This window comes from Plectropomus leopardus, chromosome 11, assembly GCF_026936395.1.
Source record: "Plectropomus leopardus strain MGB_pleo_1.0 chromosome 11, ASM2693639v1, whole genome shotgun sequence".
Taxonomy (NCBI): domain Eukaryota; kingdom Metazoa; phylum Chordata; class Actinopteri; order Perciformes; family Serranidae; genus Plectropomus; species Plectropomus leopardus.
The window spans coordinates 14,923,007-14,938,100 of record NC_142186.1 but is presented as its reverse complement, the minus strand read 5'-3'; the positions used below and the strand labels follow the sequence as shown (position 1 = coordinate 14,938,100).

The window sequence follows — 15,094 nt, the reverse complement described above, 5'->3', positions numbered from 1 at the left end:
CACATTTTACTTATGAAATTATATTTTTGGACTTTCACCCTGTTATTTTCTTGTAAGCAGTGCTGTATTATTTTTTTTTGCTTTAAAGTTCTTAATGTTCTTACTTTTGATTATGCCATAAGGGGGCAGGGGAGCGGCTACGTGGGTTTCAGACACGTCATTTATAAACCTTTTTTATCTGGGAAGCGCTTTTTGCCTAAGCTTAAAACGTGCTATATAAATAACGATCATTATCATTATCATTATTATTACTATTATCATTATTATTATTATTTCCCAGAAATCACGTATCGCTCAGCTTAATATGCCTCCAATAGCATGTGCACAATATGAGCACAGGTTATGCATCATTAACTCGCTCTCATTGTAAAATACGCACGTGTCTCGTTTGTCCCTCTTTACTTACCGTAAGCAAGTATGGCGGTGTGAGAGTTGTGACAACTGTTTTGATGGTGTAAATTATACATTATATCAAACTCAAAAACACCCTTTCTTCGGAATTCGTACTCACCTGAACTAATAACCATATCGCGTCTCAGGTAAGGGATTTATACGGCATATTATGGGGTCTAACTGTCGAAAACAGGGGCACGTGGGTAGTGGCTAGCTAATGAAGCAAGCTAAGCTAATAGCTAGCTTGCCCATGTTATCCAAAATAATAAACCCTAGGTTGCTTGCAATCTGCCCAATAAGACATTTTCATAGCTGTTTCCCATTTGTACCAGTCTACAATGATGTCAGTCAGCTTACGTGCACATGCCGGGTAGTTTTAGGCGAAAATTGATGAAACTATAGTACATCACTCAGGTAACGTCAAGTTAATGTCGTTATAACGTTAACGTAAGTAATAGTTAATTTTGCTAACAATTAAGGTGTATGATTAACGAGGGCGTTAACAATAATGAGCCTTTTAGCTAGCCTCGTAATGTTAACAGCAGCAGTTAGGACAAGATATTATTGAGGAACGCGACCTAACTGTTATGCTAATTTATTTAGGAAGCAAATTCAGTTTATACGACAAACTTAGTATGTGAGTAGCTACACAGTTTTTAGGTGTTTTACAGGGATTTTATTTTCACTAAGTCAACGTAAATTTAGCAAAACATGCATGCATATGCCGAGAGATACAAGTGAGATACGACATCTCAGCAGTTAGAGTGCTTGACCTGCTCACTTACCAGCCAACGTTATCCGTGGCATCCACGAGCTAATACAGTTTTATTCGTCTCATGTAGCTTGACAGATTCAGTGTGTGGCGTAGTCTTAAAAGATCAATGCAGTTGAACAATGACACACTTTTTTGCAAACTTTAACAATCAGAAAGCGCCAGCTGAGAGAGGCACAGTTGAAAATATGAGCCAAAAGCTTCTCAGCTCGCTAAAGTTGGTCTTAATTACGAAATCTATGTTGGTAATAAGTTAAAATGTCTTTGTGTATGAGATGGCCCTAATGAACCCAGGTATGTCAGTAGACACAGGTGCTCTGCCCTAATCATCATGATGTCAGGTGTATTCTCGACAGTTCAATTTAAAAATGGACTGTCAAACATGTCCCTCCTCACAGAATTACTCTGACATTACCTTTAAAAACTTCACTTCACAAAAAGCCAAACATATATCCAAACACAGCATTATATGTGGAGGTGTTGTGCTTTTAGCTGTTCAGTAAGCAGATACTGCCTCAAAACTCAACTTTTTAAACTTGCCTATTCTCTGTGATTCACTGTTGTTGAACTTTCATGTATTCATATGTGATTTGATGTTGTTTTATTGCTGTTGTTTTTTTATAAGGTGACCTTGAGTGTCCTGAAAGGTGCCCAGAAATAAAATATTTTATTATTATTATTATTGTTCAGTATCAATCAATCAATCAATCATCAATATGAATACACTAAGCAGCTAGGAAACTCATATTCCAAATAACCTTACAGTAAGGAGGCAGGCCAGCGTGTGACTAACATGGAGGAAACTACCATTTTACATGTCAGTTGAAATTACCAGTGTGAAGTAAGCTTGGAATATATATCTAAACTGTTTACATTTTTTATTAAAATAATTAAAGTGAATACTGTGGATTACCTACACTGTTAAATATATTTTTTTTACATTTTTTAATTAAATTATTTAATTTCAGTACATTGCTTTGATTTATCTAATAACAGGAAAACAAATCTGGACAATAAAAGTCATTTTCAGCATCCAGGGTCTACCACTCACATGTCTAAACTATATGAGAAAAAGTCTTTTTCATAACGCTGTGCTGACTAGGCCTTTGTTTGATTTTCAGACCATCATGCCGTCCGCCTGTGACTCTCTGATTGAGGACATTGAGGACATGGTGTCCTCTAGCGACCCCACTCCTCAGGAGAGACAGTCTGCCAGAAAGAGTATCATACCGAGGTCCAGGAGGAAAAAAGAACTTCTGAGCCAGGAGGAGCTCCAAGCTGACAGGTATGGCAAATGTTTGATAAAGTGGTACAGCCACCACACACACACACACACACACACACACACACACACACACACACACACACACACACACACACACTTAAAATAGCTGCAGCTTTTAATACCAGTCTGTATTCATTTCCAGATTTCCAGGAAACTTTATTGTGATACATTTGGGGTATAAGTTGACTGTACAATTTACATGTATCCTTTATTAAAACTGAATAAACGGTTAAAAAACATCAATGCATAGAAAAAAAAGATGGCCATGTTTAAGATTTGATCAGTTTAATTTGAGTTGGTTTAGTAAAATAATAGTAAAATATTGCAGAACTTGTTTTAATAATTATGCTATATGCAGCTTTTTATACATTAAGGGGGCTTGCAGGGACCTGGGCCAGGACACAAGTACACTGTGTTCCGTACTCGGGCACGGTACACCGCTCTGTGCCCAAGCCCAAATAATAAGGTGTACTGGAGTATGGTTCATGTACATATATTCTATGTTCAGGTATGAACACCAGCTGTAATACTATTATAACTGGTAATGAAACAGTCTCAATTCAAAACGAATGCCTCTATATCAGACGGCAGCACATTCCACCACAGACAGACCGGTTTTCAACCCGGAGTGGGAGCTCTGGTGGAAGGCAGAGAGCTCCATGCCTGACAGCAGCAGCTCCTCCTCTGTACAGAGAAGGGTTCGCTGTGCTGCTTTGCCAGTCCCTGCGGATGACGGTCCCTGCGACAGCTGAGTGTGTGCAGCGGCACCCTTTCTACACTATAGAACAAGAAAATGTCTTGTAGATGATGACACAAGGATACCTGGTTATTGAACAACATTACTAATGTGAAGGCTGAGGGGCGGGGGAGATGAGAGGGGAGCGATTGCACTCGAGCATGGTACAAATAACTTATATCTAATACAAAAATGCCCTCAGATTTCTTTTGAAATTAGGGACAGCAATGTTGCTTATATATCTGTAGTTTGACTTAATTGATCCAGACCAAGGAAAAATATGATAATATTGTTGCCTTTTAGTTCTGTCCCGTTTCATGTTCACACACAGTTAAGCATCAAGATTTGTAAACCTGAAGCCATACTGAAGACAGTTCACTCACTGATTGGAGAATTATGATGACTTTTATCCTGCACCATCAGGGCTACATGGATCTGTGAGGGAAAACGAGATTTAATACCTTTCACTCACTTTTTACTGGAGAAATACTGGAGAAACACTGTAACACTGCACCGCTTGTGTTGGACCCAAGTTCTGTTTCAATCTATTTTCACTTCTTCGTGTGTCAGGAAACCCCCCCCATTTCATATCCATTCTCACTTAATCCTGTGATTTGTTGGCTATGCTTTCATATTAAAAAATGGCCCACACCAGTCTCATTTTGGTTGTTTGGTCTGCACCAGAGTTTGGTTGACCACTTTCCCAGCAGCCTTAATCGAACAGATTGGGTGTGAAAGCACCCTAACAGTCTGTCCCACTACACAGAACTGAGACTAAAGTTGATCTTTTGACCAGTATTTTATAGCAGATTTATGAAGCAACATGATGTGTAGATATTTCTCTTTTTTTTTAAATTTACACACATCCTCTAACAAAAACATATTTGATTGTTGTTGATTTTAAGTGTGATCCCTGGCACCCAAAAAATCTGGATGAAAACGTGGGGCTGTAGCCATAACAACTCAGATGGAGAATACATGGCCGGACAGCTAGCTGCCAGCGGATACAAGATGACTGGTAAGAGGTTTTTTAATTGTGGTGGTTTGTATTGAGTAAATCAGTGAGTAACAACACAAATAACAATACCAGATACTAAAGAATAATAACATCATAGAGGAGGGGTTGTATTTTGGACTGAAAGACTGAAGGTAAGTCATTACAGATGTCATCATTGTTTTTAAACACAGGGGGGCAGTGTTGCTTTAAGAAAGCTGTACCATATGTGTTACTTCAATAGGTAATTTTAGTACAGCGTCCACGGTGTGTGCTGCCCTCAAACTCGGCCAAACAAATGTATTGGGTTAAAAATAGTAATTTGGAGTCCAGTACTTAGAAACCAGGAGAAATTTGCCTCTAACTTGAGAAGAAAGGCTCAAGAAGTCCACATAGAAACAGCCTTACCTGATTGTGTTGATGTTATGCGGTGCCAGTTGATTATGGACACACTGATACTGTGGGAAGCAACAAAAGAGAACAGTGTAACTGCCTGCCGCCACGGCTGGCTAACATATAAAACTGACCAGCCAACAACTTATTTTTTCAGATTTTTTTGCAGAAATGCTTGGAAAAGTTGGAAAATCTTTGTTATGTCACCATCAAGGGTCATTTATGTTTTGGCTTTCGTACTTTGTGTTTAAAGATTTAGAGCACTGATATTTGCTGATATTAGAACACAATTAACCTAAAAGGGCATTCAGACTGACACAGGTTTTTAAAAATTATTATTATTGGGTACCAGTATGCATCTAGTTTTCACCAGTGTAGTTTGCCTGGTACATTGGAAAAGGAAGGAAGAGTGCAACCAGCTAGGTCGTAACAAAAGAGCAAATATGAAAAATCCACTTGGCAACACTTGCTGACTGACTTACTGGTAGAGCCTGCTCTTTATTCAAGAACCAAGCCAAATACTTGTTGTCATGTGTTTGTATATATACAGTGGGCTATTCTTTTATCCATTCTGTAAAGCCTGGTGAAGGCCATGTGCCAAAACATGTAGCCTAAGTAAATTGCAAACTCTTTTAGTAAGTCAGCTAGTGTTGCAGATGTTCTTTTTTTTACATATTCAAGAAACTTTGTTGGTTTTTTCTTCAGGAGATGAATGTGTTTAAAACTTCCATGTAAACACTGACGGTCACATTGTTGAATCTAGTGAAAACTGCTCTTTGTAAAAATTGATAAAGGAAAATCTAAGTCCTAAATGATCACAACAGTAAATGGGGAAATACTTCTTAGGGAATTTAATTTTGTATCACTGGAGTGATTGTGATGTTAAATGGCAAAATATTGTGTCACTAGCCTCCAAAACAACACACAGTGTTTTTTGATGTGATGCAGGAAACTATCATTTGCCAGTGCCTTCCAAAACCATTGCCAGTCACTGTTGACAAAGCCTGACATTGTTATAGTTAAGGTTTTTATTAAGCGTAGCCACAAAAAGGGCTTGGTTAGGATCAGGGAAAGACATTGGTTTTAGTTAAATTACCATTTTGTTAAGTTCAGGAGATTCTCTTCATTGTAGGTCATCAGTATTTTAAGAGTTGATGCTGACAGAGTAATACATCAGAAAATATACCGTAGTTGGCGGGATTGACAGATTCTTTAATGCTACGTTTCATCTTAAGTTTTGAATGTGTTTTGCATGGAGGCCAGACATATTATGAACTAGATTATCAGAGGTCTTTCATTAGGGATCAACTGTGTGTCTCTGTGTGTGTGCTCAGGTGAGAGAGACTGACACAGATAAAGCAGAGTGAGACAGGGTGTGTGCTGGATTGTAGTTGTCAGTTAACAATAATCTTTAGAGTATGATAGTCACACAGTTTCCTTATGTGTGTGTGTGTTTGTGATCTTGTTTTTATCACCATCAGTTGTAACGTGCCTACATGTATACAATAATATGAGTGTTTGTAATATATTATGTGTTTTTCTTTATGCAGTAACCCTTTGTGTGTGTGTGTGTGTGTGCGCGTGCACGCATGCACGTGTGTGTGTGTGTGCGCGCGCGCGTGTGTTTGTATGTGTTTGTGTGTATAGAGCAGACAGAGAGAGACACACACAGAAGAAGAGGGAGTTTATATTAACCCCTCAGGCGTTTCTCTCACCATGGGGTCTCCACAGCCATAGAGGGACATTAATCACACACTTCAAAAATGCAGATGTGCTCTCTCTCTCTCTCTCTCTCTCCCCCTCTCTCTCTCACACACACACACACACACACACACACACACACACACACACACACACGGGACACATGAGACACAATTTACTCATGAACATAGGCCAAAACTTTACCCACCTCATCTGGTAGTTCAGCTCCTTTGATCTCTTTATCTTTTTCACCTTTCTTTGTTTGAACACTTTTCTCTGTCCCTTGAGCGCAGGCATACACTACACACAACTAGGGCTGTGTATTGGCAATAGTGTACAAACAATATGATATACTGTGATGTTTCTTAATCTAATTTCAGGAAAACTGTCATAGTAAAAAGGACACACCGTCGTAGGCATACCGGCTGTTGTACTTGTTGTTGAAATTGTTGTACCTTAGATCTATTTCTACTGTGTAATTCAGTCGACTGAGGTAATTGGCCTTCAGTAAATGAGTGTGTTGAATACCTGTTTATAGTTTGAGAGTTGTTTTGTATTCCCGCTGTGATTTCTATATGAGAAATATCCGTCTGTCTCAGAATATGATTACAGTGCTGTAGCTTCTCTTGTTGTCTGAAGGTCCTCAGCAGATAAAGATGCATTTGAAGTCGGTGTAATGTAATAGCCTCAAAGGTAATAAGGTTAAAACATGCTGTTATGGATATTGAATTTTTCTAATCTCTGGATTAGGTTTGTCTCTGTGTCCTTCTGTTCTCCTTAAAGTAGGACCATGCAGTGACCACACAGGGATCCTGGTTCCGGTGTTCAGCAAATATTAATGCTATTGAATTCCATTGGATTTTCAGCTCACTAAAAGTACACCCAAATTGTGGTATGGTTATCTGTGCTCATAGAAAAATCACTCATTGTACCATTATCTAACAAGACAGACAATTATATCATTCAGTATGAAATTAACAACTGAGTGTGTGCTTTTTTGGCATCCTTAACAACTGTCATTCTTCAAGATCAGCCACATCAGCTTGTGTGTGTATGCCTGTTTCATAACACTGAAACAGAAGAGTGATAGGTCAAAAGAAAAAATGGGTCACATATTTACTAGCTGAGTTGTTTTAAGGGCTTTCCGGTTTGCTTTGCAAATTATTTGCATAACTACCCACATTTGCAAGACCACATTTTGATTGAAAGTTGTCTACCTGACTCTGCTTGTAAGTGTGTGTTGACCTCATTGACACCAGACATAGTTTCTTCTTTGACTGACGCTGCTCTGATAAGGTGCTGCAGTCTGTGTCAATCTGTGTGTGCATTTTTTTTCCACACTTGGTGTATTCAGGTTGTGAGTGTAGCGCAGTTACAACAACATGACCACTGCTGACAAAAGATAAAGTTACGGCTGGGTAAATGTTTACTAATGAAGTGCCTTCATGTTTTTTTGTTAGTGGCGCGTGTGTGTGTGTTTGCGTGTGTCCTTCAGGTAACAGTTTAGTGAAAGAGCAGTCTTGTTATTTGCCACTTCAGTTAATATGGATTTATCCCACTATGTAGCTTAGAGATGCCCATATCCTTCACAGATGAAGGTTTAGAATATTCCCCATGTCTCTCTACCCCTCCCTCTCTCTCTCTCTCTCTCTCTCTCTCTCTCTCTCTCTCTCTCTCTCTCCCCTCTCAACAAAGTACTTTAAAGGTCAGTGTCTCACTGTTAAAGCTTAAGGATTAGTTTGGTTTCTGTCTCCCTCCTCTCAGCTTTATATCTGTCTTTCCCTTTGCTTTCTTCCCTGTCTCTTTTCTGCCTCCCTGTGTGTGTGTCTTTGCACACTGTTTTTTACCTCAAGATTGTTGGAAGGAGAAATTGCCTGTCATGGCCAGAATCAGGGGAGATTACACTCAGGACAGGCGGTGATTGTTTTGAATGGTATCGTATAGAATGCAGTGCAATTGCGGAGAATGGCATGAAATTGTTGGGAGTGCAGTGGAAAGAGTGGAATAGTCTGGAATGACAAGGACTGAATTGGGCTGATGAAGGATGTGTGGTGTCTGGTCTTTGGTCAGACTAAAAATGAGGAATTTGTGCACGCAGAACATTATTATTTGTGAGTCAGAGTGTTATGCCCTTCATATGGCGAAGCATCAGACCGATACATCTGTAGTGTCTGTCGTTAATATCTGCAGTGTCGATTTGCAGAGTTTAATGAAAAGAGTTTGGACAAAGACAGCCTCCACTGCTCCTAAAAACATGACATCACCTTCTCTCCCTCCCTCTCATCTTTCCTGCCTGTTTTCTCTCTTTCACACCCCCTGCCCTCCCTCCCCTGTCCCTCTTTCATCTCCCTCTAACTCTTTCTTTCTTTCTTTAACTATGACATCACCTGGTGTGAGGCGTAGTAGCAGTCCATCCGGTGGTCTCTAGGTGGCAGCCTTGGCTCATTTGAAGAGCTTTTTGTTGAAAGAATGCTTCTCTGCAATATCAGGATGAGGTCATCCTTGTGAAAAAACACACTGTATTCTCATTCATAGTTTTAAAAGTTGTAAGTTACAGTCCTCGAAGGCTACACAAGGTATATGTGATGATTATTGTTAATAGCATGAAGCAAGCTCTTTCTTAACCTGAAATCAATATAATGTAACACTCCTAAGATATCATGAATAATTTTACAATACACGAGCCTTACTGATTAAGATTGAATTTGAAGTGGCTGCAGGTTAAAAAGATTGGTGACTTTGTTTGGATGAGGCCACTTCTCATTTGTTAAAGGGAGAACATGGTATAGAACATGGCAAGTATTTTTTTTCACCTAAATGGTTGAACTCTTAGTGCTTGTCAGTTGAGGTGATTAATAAGCAACCAGTTCATTTCTTCACTCATAAATAGCTAAAGATATGAAATATTTTGTAATTCTGACTTACTTGAAGAGAAAATGTCTGGCCTTTCTCCCCTCAGTTTTTCCTCTTGTTCCATTGTACTTTAATGAAACGACCTGTGTAATCTCTCTACTTTCATTGTCTCTACACTCCTTAGACTGCCTGTACTTGCTTAGTCTGGCTCGTCCTGAGTTGTCGTTCCTTCGTCCAACCAAAGAGGGCACTGTTCCCCCATGGTACCACATGAACCCCTTTTGAGCAGCAATCTGCCAAATAGTGACTTCATAGAAAGGCGTGTATAGTCACATATGGGCCCGCACACACACACGTGCACACCCACACACACTCAAACAGACTCACACACCCTTCATGGAAAGTCACACCAGGATATTTTGATTGTTTTTGGCTGCTCCCCTCCCCTCCCAATGTCCTCTCTGCCAGCCAGCCGCACACACAGCACTTCAGTTATGATTTTACATACCGGTTAGGCAAAATTGCTCCCCAGCACACAATGTCAGCCAAATGAGGCGTTCTCAGTTCCTGGTTTGGATACAGACGGTTGGAGGATATGGGTTTTAGAGAGAGGGTGTGAGCTGTTTAGATAAAATGATACGAGGGCTTTATTGATCAGCAAGTATTACAGGTGTTGCTGTGGATGGAAATTGCCAGAGGTGTCACATACAGTGTAATTTCACTGTTCCTTTTTTTTCACAATGATCTGCTTTGAAATGATGATTGATATGTAATGCATTATTAGCTCTGACAAAAAGCTAGATGGATTAGCAGGTATTATGTTATGTTTTTATCACTTAATGTTTTTTTGTTTCTAGTTGAAATAAAGCACTTATTGATGTATACATGACAGGAAAACATATTTGTAAGCTTGATATAGATATACTGGCATTACTGGTAGAATAGGTGTTTCACATTTGCAATCAATACATTTTGAATTTTATATACATTTTCCAGGATATTTATAATTGACAGTATTTAGAAATTTCGGCTGAAACGCTGTTGAGCTGTTCTGATTCAGCTCATACTGCATACGAGGTACAAGCGCTTCCACTGCTCTGTGTGATTGTATTACATCACTGTAGAGTATTCTCACTCTGAGTGTGTGTGTACCTCGCATACGTGCCGTCTCATTCATAAAACGAGTGCGTGGGGACCTTCTGATTGGCTGACTGAGTGCTACGCAACATTACACGCCGCAATGTTATAGCCAATGAAAACTTACAATGTTCTCCCTGACTCCACCTCTCACATATACACAGACACACACACACACTTACGATAGCGCAGACATCCAGCTCACACACATTTGCAGACATGGTGGGAACTGATATTGTATAGGGAAAGTGTTTGAGCAACAGTTCAGTTTTCGACAGCCATCGTTCTGCAAGATTAGACATATCGCTTGGTGAGCGTGCGTGTGTGAGAAAGACTCTACATGCTCGCTCTGTCTCTCCACTATCTCGCATCTATGTGTGTCAGACAGTCCCACTTTACTGATTGAGAGAGGGAAAGAGGTGAAAAAGAGTGAACAGGGGAAGCGATGTAAGGGAAGACGAGAGGAAGAGTCAGCGGGGAAGGGAGGAGGGTGCTGGGATGAACGTACAGCCGAGAGATACAGATGCACTTGAAGCCAAAATCTGCCAAAGCGACTGTCGGAAAAAGGGAGGCAAACAGAGAGGGCAATTTGCTGCCAGGAAAAACCAAATAGACTCTGGCAAATCTGCAGATACTGAGAGATGGATAGAAGGAGGAATAGTGGAGAAGGGTAAAGAGACAAGAGGGGAGTGGTTTGAGGAATCAGAGACACAAGGAGAGGAAAAAAGGAGGTTAAGCAAATCACAAAAGGTGGTTGGCAGCAGGTGATATAGTTATAAGAAAAATAAAAAATGACTAGAAACTGACTAGAAATACGCAATTTCTTCACTGCATGTACTTGAATTGAATATATTAAATATAATACCCTCAAGTTCAGAGCAGACACAGGCAGTTAATATGTTAATATGGATATGTAAATAAAAGAACATGAGGGTTAAACAATTTTGAATATTAAAGTTGTCATTTGACAAAACAGGCATCGTCCTTTTTGTATGGGGATTTAGCAATCACGAAAACATAACTACTCATTGACATTTGTGTTTTACCAGCTCACGACTTTGTCAGAAATTATTACAATTTGAGTCCTGTGTAAGCACATCAGTGTGTAGTAGTTTGTATTTATGTATGTGTGGCTTTAAATTGGACACAGACAACTTTTTAGACAGACAGAATTGCATAATGAAAGCAAGGCTTAAATGATGATGTTTTTCTGTAGCCATTACATTGTGCAATCAACATTTATTTTGTATTAATAAGCATAAGCAAAAAAACATACTATTTCCACAGAGCAATACTGGTAAACTGATAATGGGAGAGCCCTTTCTCTTCTCTATAAAACATGGATGCATACACACACACACACACACACACACACACACACACACACACACACACACACACACACACAGTTTCCAAGGCTTTGAATTCATCTAAGGTCCTACAAATAGACCCATGAGTCTGGGCAGTCAAGTGTAACCATTTAGAGGCCCGAAGATTAGAGTGATCCCAAGCCCTGTCTGTGTGTGTATGTGTGTGTGTGTGTGTGTGTGTGTGTGTGTGTGTGTGTGTGTGTGTGTATTTTTGATGATCCTACAAGGTGACCCACGTGTAGGCAGCACCCAGTAACCATTTAGAGGCCATGGGATTAGGGACCCCAGCCATTCGTGCCTTAAGGTTCCCTTGAGGAAACTATAGGATAAAGGAGGAGAAGGAAAATGGGATAACCTGAGGAAAGGAGGGATCAGTGGTCAATCTAATCCATTGATTACTCTTAGGACAGAAATTTTGACAGCATCACAAACTGTCCTAAGGAGAACAACCACTGCAGCATGTCATCTTGGGAGTCGTAAACCACGTCTCCCAAGTCTTAGTCTTAGGGATTTGTTGGTGTCATCCTTTTTTTGGAATTTTTGTAGACTAACAGCACATTACTAACTAAGTCATTGGTAAATAAGTAAAAAGTTAATGTGACGTCTAACACCTGATGTCTGCTAGTGATTGTAAGGGACTGCAGGGGGAAATTAGGATTATTCTTCCCTGGCCCTTATTTCTCTGAGGATTGGAGGATCTCCCTTATTTCAAGCAGCTCTTCACATATGTTAGCTTTATAGGAGCAGGAAAGGAGAATTTCAGTTGACTGAAAGAGAGACCACTCCCAGTTCCTCTGAGAAATCGCAAAAAAACAGAACAAATTGATTCCCCAGTGGTTAGTGATATCTCAGCCTTGTTTCTCAAACCATAAAGAAGCAGGAAAGGTAAGAGAGGAAGAAGAATGGACACAAGAATCACTGTTTCCAGTCTTACTTCTGTCCATGTATTTGTTCATTCGCAATTTCATTTCTCTGATGAAGAAAGCTAGACATGAATGAAGAGAGAAGCTGGATAGGAGTTTTCTTTGCTGCTTTCCTCAAGAGAAAGGAAGCGTATTCCCTATTCCCAGCAGAAGCCAGCCAGCCAGCCAGTCAGCCCCCTGTTATCCCAGGAATACCGCCTGCATTCCACAGGGATTGGGAATACTCTGAAGGGATATAATGGGAATATCATGGAGGGGATGTGAGTAATGGGATAAGGCAAAGAGCCAAGGGAAAGGATTGGGGGGTGGAGGAGATTGAGGAAGAAAGGAACTGGGAAACAAGGGGGATAGGAAGTTGTCTGGAAAAGGAATGATGGGTGAAGCAAGGTTTTGCTCACATCCAACGTGTCAAGCCTTAAATCAAAGCGGGGAGATGACACTTACTAGCAGAAGAGATGGCCTAATAGCAAAAGATATTAAAGCTAATGATCTACAGATTGACATTTCAAATCTCAGAGCAGCATGTCCACACTGTGTAAGAGATGAAGGAGTCATGCTTTCCCTCCCCTTCAACATATTGCATCAGGTGCCATTTAACAAGGCATTTAACCCCCAGCGCCTCAACTTGAGCTGCTCAGTGGGCAACATGACATGCCTGTGGATTTGTTGGGCAGCTCCCAGTTGTGTGTATGTAACCCACCCTCCAATGCCCCTGTCTTGCCAGTTCATATCTACTAATAAAAATGCTATTCTTGTTTTCTTGGGCATCTGCGATACCTATAAGTCGAGACTTCTTGTGAACAATGTCCCAGTTACATTGAGCCAATCCCAGAAACACCATCTTGCTGCTTTTAATCCTTGGAAGCACACAATTTTTGGCTGAAAATAGTCCTCAATAAACACAGTATTTACTCCCGTTTGAGCATGTTTGCTAAAAAAACCCCAATATGCACTGTAGTTTTACAAAATTATTACTCTTTTTCTAAAACTGACGGTATACTTCATAAGCCCCTACAGAAGTTCACCAACACAGGTGTTTTTCGTCATGTTGCTTGACAAGACTTGGTCTCAGGACTTAGTGGGCATGTATAAAAAAAGCATAGCTCCACCAATCTTAAACCTGACCAGAGGTCTAACCAGCCAGAGTAATTATACACCTGCATATAGGACTGTGTCCACCAAAGTGCTTTTTCCCAATCAAAAATGCCAGGTGCTTGCCAGGAAACAGCCAGCTGGTAGCATACAAGAGCAGCATTTTTCAGCAAGGAAGCTTTGGTTGCATCCGGCTGCTATTATACGGAGTATCTGCAGATGTAAACATGTCGGCACAAGGTAGAGCACCCACTTTGGTTGAGAGGAAATCTGCGTGTGTGGGAAATCTGTGTGGGTTCGTAGAGAAATATAGTATAGGTTATACTTTATACCAACAGATTTCTCCTCCATTTTTGTTGTTCAGCACTTGTACGGGTACGATCTGATGGTTTGTCTTCACGGTAGGCTGGTTGTCTCTCCCCCACTGAGAAAAAAAAAGCCCAATGTGCAGCTCTAACGCAGAATTCACGCTCAGCGGTTTGTAGTGCAGCATAAATACGTGGCACTGTCATTGCAAATCATTTAAAAAATACACTGGCTTCAGAAAAAAAAAGCTTCAGTAGACACGGCTCCTAAGTGTGCAGGACCTGTAAAGATTTGCCTCAATTGACGAAAAGGAATAGTCAAAGTATTCTTTTTATGGGATTTGTTTGCAATAAGAAAAACTCACTAAACTTCCAAAGGCCTGCACAATATGAGGAAAATTTGTGAGGTGCAGCAACATCGCTATTGCAATGACAATATAACTAACAATAAATGAGGTGTGCATATTAGCTGTACAGGCCCTATGGCATACAGTGCTAACACAGAGCCCAAACATTTGTTTTGTTAACAAATGCTGCACTAAAACAACTTCAAAAATATCACAGCGGTACTTGGGGACCTGTTGTCCAAGAACATTGAAGAATTTGCTGAATTAAAAAAAAAAAAATCTGTATATAGATTTAATGGCATATTGTTTGATGGATGTAGAGAGATGCATTTCAACAAAGGAAAATTTACCAACACCTTGTAAAATTTCAGAGTTTACAAGGTGTCTGTTACCATGTGACAGCACAGGACAGAAGCAGCATGACTGTAGATGACACCAAAACACGATAGAGACTCTCTAGTTTTTTTTTTTTATTACATGACTATATTTGAACAAAAATTTACCTGCCAGGATGGCAGATAGCCTTCTGACATTTACTTAGAAAAACAAAAAATCTATAGCATTTGGTGCTTGGTAGGTGTTAATTTCGGCCCCTGATGACAGAAGTAAATAAAATGATTTTGCTTATTAATTACTCTTTTGGCAGTTGTTTGTGATTTGTTGATTGTGCATGTTTATATCAGGATGATGATGAAAATACAGGCCATCATTCAGTATTAGTATGATAGCAGTGGCAAAGGCAATTTTATTTATATAGCACATTTCATTACTGCCAACTCAAGTTTACTGAGAT

General features: G+C 39.9%; 1 protein-coding gene across 4 annotated transcripts in view; it reads left to right on the top strand.

Annotated features, from left to right (window-relative positions):
• The first annotated feature begins 370 nt into the window (after positions 1-370).
• cdkal1 (CDK5 regulatory subunit associated protein 1-like 1) overlaps positions 371-15,094 on the top strand; it is a 306,706-nt gene continuing 291,982 nt past the window's right edge. For 2 of the 4 annotated variants that reach the window (XM_088084047.1, XM_088084048.1), the window contains exons 1-3: positions 372-539; positions 2,287-2,450; positions 4,092-4,204. In XM_088084047.1, coding sequence (XP_087940173.1) covers positions 2,293-2,450; positions 4,092-4,204 — 271 coding nt within the window. In that variant the 5' untranslated portion in view covers positions 372-539; positions 2,287-2,292. Of the gene's footprint in view, positions 540-2,286; positions 2,451-4,091; positions 4,205-15,094 lie in introns of all 4 variants that reach the window. The other 2 variants (XM_088084049.1, XM_042489706.2) reach the window with 2 other exon arrangements.